This window comes from Camellia sinensis, chromosome 1 (genome assembly GCF_055761805.1).
Source record: "Camellia sinensis isolate YWXY chromosome 1, ASM5576180v1, whole genome shotgun sequence".
Classification (NCBI taxonomy): Eukaryota; Viridiplantae; Streptophyta; class Magnoliopsida; order Ericales; family Theaceae; genus Camellia; species Camellia sinensis.
Genome location: NC_138961.1, coordinates 166,676,969 through 166,688,802, shown reverse-complemented (window position 1 = coordinate 166,688,802; position 11,834 = coordinate 166,676,969). Strand labels below are relative to the sequence as shown.

Here is an 11,834-nt window from a genome sequence, read left to right as displayed (position 1 = left end):
AGTCTGGTCTTAGTGTCCTTATTGATAACACATATCGGCATGGCAATAGAGTGGCAATATCTGCCTTCGTTGAAAGGTGGCATCCAGAGACAAATACATTTCACATGCCAGATGGTGAGATGACTATCACATTGGATGATGTGCGGACCATACTTGGCATTCCAGTCACTGGCATGGCTTGGTCATGTCCTAAGTTAACAAGATACGATGCTGCTGAACTGGTGAATGCTAGTTTGGGAGTGCCAGTGAATGATGCATTTGCAGAATTAGTTCAATCTCATGGGAAATCCATGAAGCTAGAGTGGTTGCGAATTAGATTTCATGAAGTTAATGATACAGATGATGCAAATTTCATAGAATACGCAGCGAGAGCTTACTTGCTACATTTATTAGGTTGTACCCTCTTTGTTGACAAGAGTGGGACTCGAGTACCTGTTGCTTACTTTCACATGTTAACTGACATTGATGCTGTTAGCTCATATGCATGGGGTGCTGCAGCTTTAGCATTCCAGTATAGACAATTAGGACTTGCTAGTAGGGCTGGTGTTAAGCAGATTGCTGGTTACTTGAAGCTATTGGAAGCATGGATTTATGAGCATTTTCGTTTAGGAAGGCCTCATCTAAATTTGTCCTATTCTGATGAACAACCTCATGTATGTCGTTGGAGTCTGTGGAGAGATAGAGGTTTTACAGAAGGCCACTTGCATACATTACGAGAGCAACTTGACATGTTACGTGCTAATGAGGTTAGACATTTTATAATAGTGTGATATTGTTAAAAAAAAAAAAAAAGATTTCCTAACTAACATTATGCATTCCTTATTTGTAGATCGAGTGAGATCCATATTGTTTATGTAGGACACACCATCCACTTCATGAGGTTGCATATTATACTAGATGTTTGAAATGCTTTGATATTGTTGAACCCTATCACCCCAATAGGGTTTTGCGACAGTTTGGTAAGGTCCAAACCATCTCACCAGAACCATTATCTCCTGTTCGAGCTACACAGGGCAGTAAACCAGGACAATATAGAATCATGTATCAATACCATGACACAATATGGGCGCAATGGGAGAATCATGTGTTGTCCATTAATGCTCGTAGTGTGCCTGTACAGCAGCAGCCATCTGAATGTGTACGGGGATACCGTGAGTCGTATGCTCGTGTTTCGTATCGGGTTGTTCAAAATCCTACACATCACTCTCAGTTTGATCCACGTGTTCAACGTCCCGATAATGACGTTACTATGGATCCTGAGTGGGTAAGCAAATTGTGAATTAACTTTTTTCACTTTTAAGTGGTTCACCATAAATCAAACACTAAGTACGATTTTTATCAATTTTTTTTTGCAGTGTAATGATGTTGCTTTCAATGTTGGTGCTGCAGTCCATAGGCTCGGTCGTGATGAGTGTGTCTTGCACCTTGACATGCTGTATGAAACCATTGGTCGCAAGCTGCAATTTCTTGATGGACAGAGTTTGGGATCTACTTCGACACGTACAGAGCATCAAGTCTAGTATCGTAAACGTCGTAGGATGGACCGAACATGAGGATTGAGATCTACTTTTTGTTTGAAGACATAATTTTGCATAATATCTAGCCCGTATACATGTTGGGATATAGTTTTGTGTTAACCATACATGATATTTGGGATGTAGTTTTTTTTTTTTTATGGCATAGTTTTTGTGAAAGCCTACCCCGTACAGAATTTGGGATCTAGTTTTTTTTTTATGACATAGTTTTCGTGAATGCCTAGGCCATACAGAATTTGGGATATACTTTTCCCTTTTGGCATAGTTTTTGTGGATGCTTTGGATCTTTTGTAAACTGGATGCTTGGTTAGATAAGTAATGAATTGTCATACTTTCGTAAGAATTTTAAACAGTTTCACATCTATTTTGTATTCAATATTTATGTCAATGGAAACTTATTTTGGCGAACATATGGATTTGTTATTGTTTGTAATGCATTGTAATGATATTAAAGTGTTTTGGAGGGATATGGTACCATTTGCTAGAAGTAACATTGTTTTTTTCAGTGCTATAGGCCAGTTTAGCGTCATACTGCTAAACAATTTGAATTATTCCGGTGTTCAGTTGCCGGAAACAATAGATTCCTCCAGCATTTAGTTGCTATATATTTCCAGAGCCACTTTATCCTAAACAATGTCTTTTTTTATTTGTGCTGGGCCAGTTCGGTTATACATTGCTAAACAATTTGAACTACTCTAGTTCCATGTTACCGGATAAATTTTTTTTTCCTAGCATTATGTTACCATTCAATTTGATAATTTTTGTTCGCTTCCTAACAAAGCCAGTAGAGTCCACATTGAAGTGCCTGTTCGGTCATACAATGCGAAACAATTTACAAAAATTTGGTGCTGTAATGCCGAAATAAATGGTTTTGTCTAGCCTTTTGTGGCTATACATTTATAGAGCCACATCCTCCCAAATGATGTGGTAATAATTTGTGCTGGGGCTGTTCGGTAATAAAATGCTAGTGAATTTTAATTAATCCAGTGTTGTGTTACCGACAAAATAGTTTTTCCCAGCATTATGTTGCCATACGATTGGAGAATTTCAATTTGCTTCATAACAATATCAGTGGAGCCCACTGTGAAGTGTCTGTTTAGTCACACAATAGTAGACAAATTACATTTGTTCAGTGTTATGTTGCTGGAAAAAATATATTTGTCTAGCGTTATGTTGCTATACATTTACAGAGCCACTTTGTTATAAATAATAATTTGGGGCTATTCAGTAATAAAATGTTAACGAATTTGAATTAATCTAGTTCGATAAAAAACATCCATAAATCAAACAGGCATCTATAAAATCAAAGATAAAAAGTTTCCATAAAATATTTCATAACAAAATCAAATGTACGAATATCCATAAAAGCATCCATAAAATTTGTCATTGTTTGCATCCATCAATAAAACATGTTATCACAATTCTTCTATATCGATTGTTTCGGTAGTTATTACGTCAGGGCTGATAAGAGTGCGGAATTGCTAAATACGGATAATATATGCTTTCTTCCATCCAATAGCACACGAGTGATGAAAATGAATCCAATTATTTGCTATCGGAGGTACTGGATGACCAGGTTACAGATAAACCTATAACAAAGAAATCAATAAATATAATTACAAAATAAGACATGGTAATGATGTAAGTAGGCTCGGTAGTTACTTGCATGAAATGGTTTCCATTTACAAATCTTATGCAGATATCTCTTCGTTCAAGTGTTGCAATCGGTATTGATCTAAGTGGTAAAAACTTCAAGCATTGTTGCATGGATAAATGGTAAAGAACGACTCGATAGTATGATGCTATCAAATGTCCCATGTCGGGCATAGTCATTCAATGATTAAATCCAGGGCTAGGTTCGAAGTAGGATAAGATAGAGTTAAGTTCATCAACCCTTTCTTGTGAACCAAATAGTTGCATGTAGTGCACTACATTCGAATGCAACTCAGTCAACAAGTTGCGCCTAACTTGTTGCCAATCATCTTCATTTAAACCAATCAATCCAGCTATTGCCCTGAAGCCATAATTGCCATCTGCTTGTACATCTTTTATGTGACGGATATATGGTCTCAACTTCTCCGGAAATTGTTCGAAGTAAGAAATACTATTTGTTGACTGTGTCATACAAACCTACATCACAAATATACAACAATGGATATATGGAATAATTAAAATGAGGTTGGAAAACTATTAAAATATATTTTGTACATAGTTACAAGTTTTATGTAATTACGTACATTATCTTTTTTTGCTTTCTTGCGTTGCACTTGCTTACGAACTGGTGTAGTTGAGATGGTAACACCCTGTGAATAACTATCTTCCCCAGATAGTACAAACTCAAACGCAGATGGCTCGCGTTTAGTAGATGTATCGATTTTGAATTGACCACGGCCGCGACCCCGACTCCTTCCTCTTGTGTCAGTCTTGAGTTCAGGTTCCATCAAAAATGTACTGTCTGGACTAATTAACTCCCACAACTTCTTCAGAATGATCACTTGATGCGTCTCGTCAATCGTTTGGAATTTCTCAATAAAAAAATCAGTCTCTGTTTTGCAATCCAACTTCACAAAAGCATTTTCTGAAATTGGAAGCATATCTAACTTCCTCCAATGAGGATTTACGCACGATAGGGGAATCGGTCGACCTTGTTGAAAATACTTAGCTATTTCATGTGCACATGGCAACCCATGTGTACGTCGCAAAATGCAGCCACATGCAGCAACATCTATTCCCACACTATTCGATCTCTTTGACTCTACTAATATTTTGTCCAAACTACAAATTGAAATAAAACCACAATGAACTCAGTAGGTGTGTAGTTGTGTTGGACTACAATCAAACTCTGCTGAAATGAGGCTTTAATGTCTACATGCTGCAACTCTAACAAATTGTGGGTATGTTTGGTTTGTGTCTGTAGAGTAGTTTTTGAGATAAATAGTACGAAAACTTGTTTGGTTTGCCTTTTTTCAGAAATGGTTTTGGAAAATTATTTTAGGGAGAGAGTTTTAAAAAAAGTGATTGATTTGATGTGTATAAGAGAGAGAGTGATTTTGGAAAGTAGGTAACCAAACAAAATTTTGAGATTTTTTTTGAAAAAATTTGTTTGGTTTGATTACTCTTGAAAATTTGTTTGTAGAGAATTTTTTCCAAAATTTTTTCTGAAAAACAAACCAAACAAGGCCTGTGTATTTTGGTCCAAGATGTCTCAAAACTGCCTTGACTTGATCCAAGTTGCCTCTTCAATTTAGCATGAGAACTCTCCGCCCTACAAGTTTGTATATTTTGGTATTTAATATAAAAATCAAAGAATTATAGCAATTCATAAATGCAATGACCATAATTTACCTGTTTGTAGTAGTATTTCCGAAATGCATATTACTATCTGTCCAAGCTGCAACAAATTTTTCCTTGTATGGCTCTAACCAATTGGTAGTAACATACTTAATAACTTCAGGATACGTACTGAATTTAGTCTTCATAGTGGAAAATTGTTCATTGAATTCTGCGTCTGTTCTAACCAATACCAAAGCACTCAAACTATGCATGAACTTATCCCATTTATCTTTCGTCTTAAAAACCTTCTTACACTTCATCAAAACATTCTTACTAATATGCCATCTACATAAAAGATTAGTGGCCATAGGTAGAACTTTTACTATGCCTTTCATCAAAGCCAACTCCCTATCTGTAATAATGACTTTTGGAAAAGTAGTATTCTCCATAACAGTACGCAATACGCCTAAAGCCCATGTATAGTTGTCCTCCCATTCATGACCAAGATAATCAAAAGCAACTGAAAAAGTCAAGTCCGTTGATGTTACCCCAACAATCTCTAAGAGAGGGAGTCGATACCTATTAGTCTTGTATGTACAATCCATAATCAACACATGTGGAAATGCACGTAACAACTCCAAACTAATTGGGTGTGCCCAGAACAAGTCAGTCACCATCTCTCTATCATCACATCGATACCACTCAACATAATTTTGAATCGATAATTGCCCCAGTAGTTGTTGCACCTGTGATCTTCCCGCCCTTTGTACTACTCAATGTCGATGACGTGCATTGCAGATTGTCTTCATTGTTGTCGCATTAAAGGCATCCCTTTGTTTCAATGTAACCAATATCTCTTTTGGTCGCACCATACTCTTTGACATGTCAACTAATAAGGATGTTTTCTCCTTAGATAATCTGCCAGCAAATGAGTGCCCTTCAAGATGTTCAGCAGATGGATGATTGTACACTCCACATAGGACATGCAACATCCACTCATCATTTGTAGGTAATTTTCCCCCCTTAATAGAAATGGACATCCACACTTTTTAGAACATGTCAACCTCAATCGTTCCCCCTTGATCTTCATGTTGTCTCTATAATAACCACTTCTTTCACAAGCAAGGGTAATTCTTGGTTTTTTGTCATTACCTCCTGCATCTGATGTCTTTATAACAATGACAAATCCAGTCTTCCTTCCAACGTCAGAAGCCCATTTAATTAATGCTTGACGACTACTAAAAATCTAAACATAAAAAATACATTTGTACGTCAAATTATTAATAAAACTCAATACAAATTAGAAATAAGAAAAAATTGTATTCATAAAAAAACTTAACAAACGTCGTCTGTAATGAATTCATGACTGGAGTCCACTAATAATGCAGTACTTGCGTTGTTGCAATGAGTATAAATATAATCATTCCAAGCAAAAAAAAAATTATATTGAAAATACATGGCAATGAGTAGCCGAACAAATTTAAAAAATCTGGCTTTATATTACCGAAAATTTATATTTTATTCGGCAATTTGATACTAGACTTATGTTTTTTTTTTCAGCACTGTGATACCGGACTATGTTATTTTGTTCAATTTCGAAGCACTGAACAAAAGTCGCACACCAACCCAGAAAATCGAAACAAAAACCTATCACACTAAAAAAAAAAAACTCACAATTTTATTTTTTTGATGATTTTTCACCACCGTTTCTTCATCCATTGCTTTTTTTGATGATCAAAATACTATGATTAGCAGTTTTTCAAAAGAGATGTGTAAGAGAAAAGAAAAGTTGAGAAAGGAAAAAGAAAAGTAGGAATTGAAAGGTCAGGGGGTGTAAGGAGATAATCAAATACATTTAATTTTAGTGTTTTGTCCCTTTAAGTAATTTCACATATGGATAAAATTGGAAGAAAAAAATAATCTTATATGGAGGGTGTAAGGAGGTAAAAGAGTGGTGTAAGTAGAATCACCCTAATAAAAAACGGTTTAGATTTTATGGTATAAAACACTCAGAAAGGAGATTTACCAAAAAAAAAAGAAGCTCCCTTTAAAATAATAATAATATAATTACAAGTGACTCCATAAAACTGCACCAAATAAGACCATTTAATAATGGTTAGTTAGATAATAGCAAGACCTGACATTTACTCCAACAGTCTGCTAAGACTAGGGTTGAAAATGAGTCGAGCTGAGCTTTAGTATGTTCGAGCTTGTTTATTAAGATTTTACCGAACTCGAGCTCGAGCTTGAGCTTAATAAAATTTAATGAACCGAGCTCGAGCCCAGTTGACTTAGGCTTGACTCGAGCTCGAACTTGTTCACGAGCCTTAACGAGCCAAAAAAATTATGAATTCATACTTGCGTATAAGACTAAAGTTACAATTAAAATTTTGATTATACAATTATATATACAATATATATAAGCATACTAAAAAAAAAAAGTCAATATTTTACTAAAATAATATCTACTACCACTATTATATAAATGTACTATCTATAATTAACTATTATTTACATTTATATTTTTTTAATATATAAATAATATATTTATCTTATTTTTTATACTTATTTTTATATTATTTAATATATAAATAATAAATATTAAACGAGCCAACTAACAAGCCAAGTTTACGAGTTGAGCTTTAGAATTTTTGGGCTTGTTTATTAAAAATTTAACGAGAATGAGCTCGAGCTCAAGCTTGAACTCGAATGCAAAAAAAATTTAATGAACCAAGTTCGAACGAGCTCTTGCTGAGCCGAGCTCGAGCTTGTTCACGAACGGCTCTGTTCATTTGCAACTCTAGCTAAAACTCATGTCAAATTTGGCCTAAGGTTTGGCGATGCTCTTCCTCTCTACCTCTCTAGTGATAGGCCCATAAATAGTAATTTCATTTGGCATTTTATGAAGAAAATAGAAAATAAAAAATAAAAATAAAAATTGCACCATTAGAACAAGATTGTCAAATTTTATTGTTTTGACATTGCAAGAATCACTACAATATATGAGAGTTTTAGAAATCAAATTTTTTTTTGGTTTTAATAGTGAAAATTTTGTTGCAAAAGACATTTAAGGACTAATTTATATTATCATGAGAATAATCGCTAAAAGGTCGTCCAAAAAAGTTAAAAATAAGACTTTTAGCAACAAAATTTTGAAAATGTCACTAATAAAAAAGGTTTATTTTTTGAGACAAAAATTTAGTCTCAAAAAGATAATAATTCATCATTAATTTTCAATTTTTGTTGTTAAAAATATAATGACAACATTTTTTGCAATAAAAATATTTAGTCCCTAAAAAATAATTTTGTCTCTAAATTTTAGTCTCTAAAACTTTAATTTTTTTGTAGTGAATAAACCCTTGTCATACCTTATGGTATATTTGGCACAACGAATATGTATAAATAAAATTACCAAACTCGTCAAACATAGAGAGATGATGATAAGTAGTTGTGAGTAAAAGTAGAAAATTATAATTTAGTGGTTGTTATTAAAGTAAGAAAATATAGCAAAGATGAGTAAATATTGTATGTGACGAAAATCTCCTTTTGCAGTAAGGACTATAATATTATTAGTTCAACGAGAGATAAAACTTGTTCACACGTAATTCATTTGAGACTTTTTATTGATTGGTAACACTATTATTACTGTTACATTTAATATTTTTTTTTAATAAATACATCATTGAAACAATATTGCTAAATTACAACAATTCGACACTTTTTATTGTTAAAATATAAGAATAGCTAAAAATTTGATTTTAGGCATCAATGGAGAGACTGTTATACTGAGTGTGGTTAGTTCATGATATAGTGTTTTAGCACATGGATGTGTGAATAGCAGAGTGGGACTCTTGACCCGTGTTGTTGTTAACTATGCTTTCTGTATGTAGGCCAAGTCATGAAGAAAGATTGTTGCATGACACTTCAACAATGATGCCTAAATTGATGTGGTGCTTGACCAAAAAAAAAAAAGAAAAAAAAAAATCATATGGCTGCTTCATTGGTATCAACAGAGTTTCACATGCCTTTCAAGAACTAGTAGCTCATTGGCCCCTCAATCAGGTTGACCTAAAGTGTGGAATGTTGTGGTTCCCATTTTTTAATGGCATTTGTCAAACTACTATTGGATCATGCATTCACATGAATGGGATTAGAGAAGACTGCATTCTTTGTCGTCATCTTTTCTGACATTCCATCTCAAATTGCTTCTTTATCATATAATCAAAAGATCTCGTATTAATTGAGGACAGAGGTAGTTATATTAATTGTTATCATATATGAGTTATTTATGTATGTTTTTGTAATAGTGATGGTTGCAAACATGATACGTTTGTAAATGTAAATTTAATTTTTTTTTTTTGATAAGTTTAGACAATTTAATAAATGAAGAAAATGAGTTGAATTTAAAAATAATATGGAGGAATTACTCAATGTGGAATTACAAACAATTTTATGAGCAATCTTAGTAAATAAAATAAGCGTGATAAAGTTTCTTGTTCTAAGTGGTGTGCTTTTAACAATAGAATTGATATTTATGAGTTGTGTATTGCTCTCAAAGATGAAAATTAAAAATATGCAAAAATATCTTGTGTAAGTTTTTTGCCGACTTGAATCAGAGTAAAGTATATCATGAACACAATGTTAAAGGAGTATATCAGATAAATAAAAATTTAAAAAAAAAGGTAAATTAATATAGATAGCAAATAAGTGCATAATTCTCACTTTGTACATGGCACATGCCTTGCTTGTACTTCATTTTTAATTATTTATTATTCATTGACCCAAGGTTGAAATGGTTAATTAGCATGAAATGGTGAAAAGTTATTTGGGTCATGGGCCTGTTATGTGGTGGGCTTGAGACAAATATTTAGCCCTATATATAGATAAAATAGAATGGTTGAAATGTTTCTTGGATTCAGACAACATGAGGTGGACCATGGATTTTTGTTGTTTGGTGGCATGTGATTTCTCCATTATTGGTTGATTTGAAATATGTATCTTTGATTGATTTAAGCTAAGGTGAAGAAGATCATGAAGCCTTTGAAAATTGTTTAGAAAAACATGTTTTGATGACCCACTCATATCTTACATTTGCATGCGCAATTGTCAGCATAGATATCTACTTACTATTATTATTTTCTTAAAAGAAGAAAAAATCAAGGAAATGCAATAATTATTTTTTTGTAGTCTACAAAATTAGTTGGGGCTAGCCCTTCCCCAGACAAGAAAAAGGATTATATAAATAACTAAATCATTTTTGTCTCATTCCTATTTTTTTTTTTGGAGAAAATTATCTGATGATTTTGGGATAAAATGATATGGTGTTCCAAATTAATTTTTATTAATTGAAACAACGGAACTTAATAATTTTTGAGAAACAAAAGTCACTCTATCTATAAATAATGTAGAGTAATGTTATAAGATTATCAAATAAACTTTTCCTTCTATTTCAAACGAAAAGTCCACTTGAAATCAATTGAAGTGACATGCATGGATTGAGCAATATTAATTTTTAAAAAATTTAATAAGATAAAATTTTGTTTTGATATTTAGTTTAAAGTCTTAAAAAATATATATATTGAGCTGCTAAATGACATGCTACCACTTTCATTTGGGCAAAAGATTAATTGTCTGGTTTAGTTTCAGAAAATTGAATTTTTATTTTTTATTTTTAGTCAAAAATTTTAATATTTAAGAATTTTTTTTTAATATTTAAGATTTTTTTTTAGATGCATCTAGCCTACATACACTTAAAAAGTATAATATTTATAGAAAAGAATATTTAACAAATCCATCAAATACAAAAAAATATATATATATAAAAAAATAAAAATTCAATACATTTTCGTGTTCTTGTGTATTTATTGAATTTTTAAAATATTTTTTTCACAAATATGTTGCTTTTTAGGTGCATCTAAGTTATGTACATCTAGAAAATAAAAAAATTACTTAAAATATTAAAAAAGAATTCACTAAAAATAAAAATATATATATGAAAAATAAGAAATTTAATTTTCAAAAAATCAATCAAAATCAAACAAGGTAAATAGAATCCAAAGTGCAATTCAAACTTTTGAATTTATCACTAGTCCTACTAGGTAAGGGTGAGCATGGTCCAGATTGGTTCAGTATGGGATAAAGCCATAATCAATCCGGTGTTTATGGTTCCATAAAAATTGGAACCAAACCAATCCATTTAAATCATAGAACCAATCGGAACCAATCCATTTAAACATAGTTCTGCTCAGTTTGAAACTACGGATTCACATAATGTGTTCATAAAGAAAAATCATATAACATCTTTTTTTTAACATTAATTTGCTCATGATTTTTCGAAACGTGAACATACATCTCTACATGTCTGTGGTTACCATTTTAACAAGTGGATCCCTACATGTCCGTTGATCAAATTTCCAAAGACCAAGACTTTTTTTCACCTTCTATTATAGATTGAAATGTCAAAGATTTTTGTTTTTTCTTCACCTAATTCTAAGAAGGCTTAGGACTGTTTGCAATATATTTTCTCAACATGTTGGGGTGTATGGTATGTATATGATTTAAGTTACCTATGGTCTGAATCAATTCTAATCTAGAACCCTAAACTTCAATCTGGAATCGATCTACGAAGAATGATTCCTCAATTTTTCAAATCAAAACTGAACCACAGATTTAAAAAACTAAATCAAACCTACTGAATTGAACTAGACCAATTTGGTTTGCAAATTTTACGATTTCTTTGCTCAACCCTACGACTTGGATGATTTAATATCCATAATGTGGAAACACATAAAGAAAATGAGAAAAATAGTTACAACTTAAAAAACTCAAAAGGGTGCCAACAATTTTTATTTTTTGAAGAAAACATTTCTCACTTACATCATATATACGAGGGTTGCAATTGTACCAGGTTTGGTCAGATTGAGAGGTTATCCAAATCCAACTCAAGTTGTATTGTGACCAAGCCAGGCTCGGCCAGGTCCGTATCATAACTCGAGATTATCTGCTCAAGTCAACTCAAGTTAAATC

The 11,834-nt window shown here is 32.6% G+C and overlaps 1 protein-coding gene across 1 annotated transcript; it reads right to left on the bottom strand.

Annotated features, from left to right (window-relative positions):
* Positions 1-3,368: 3,368 nt before the first annotated feature.
* LOC114283577 (uncharacterized) lies at positions 3,369-5,485 on the bottom strand. The gene is made up of 3 exons (XM_028226442.2): positions 4,881-5,485; positions 3,773-4,310; positions 3,369-3,665 (listed from the first exon to the last, which is right to left on the bottom strand). The coding sequence occupies exons 1-3, from the start codon at positions 5,483-5,485 to the stop codon at positions 3,369-3,371; spliced, it is 1,440 nt and encodes a 479-aa protein (XP_028082243.2).
* Between the last annotated feature and the right edge of the window lie 6,349 nt (positions 5,486-11,834).

Bases quoted from the DNA above. Each gene is read 5' to 3' on its own strand.
- LOC114283577 (XM_028226442.2), bottom strand. From the start codon at position 5,485: ATGGTGACTGACTTGTTCTGGGCACACCCAATTAGTTTGGAGTTGTTA. The intron at 4,311-4,880 runs GTAAATTATGGT...TTCAATTTGTAG, and splicing joins GGAAATACTACTACAAACAG to TTTGGACAAAATATTAGTAG. The intron at 3,666-3,772 runs GTACGTAATTAC...TTTGTGATGTAG, and splicing joins AGAAAGCAAAAAAAGATAAT to GTTTGTATGACACAGTCAAC.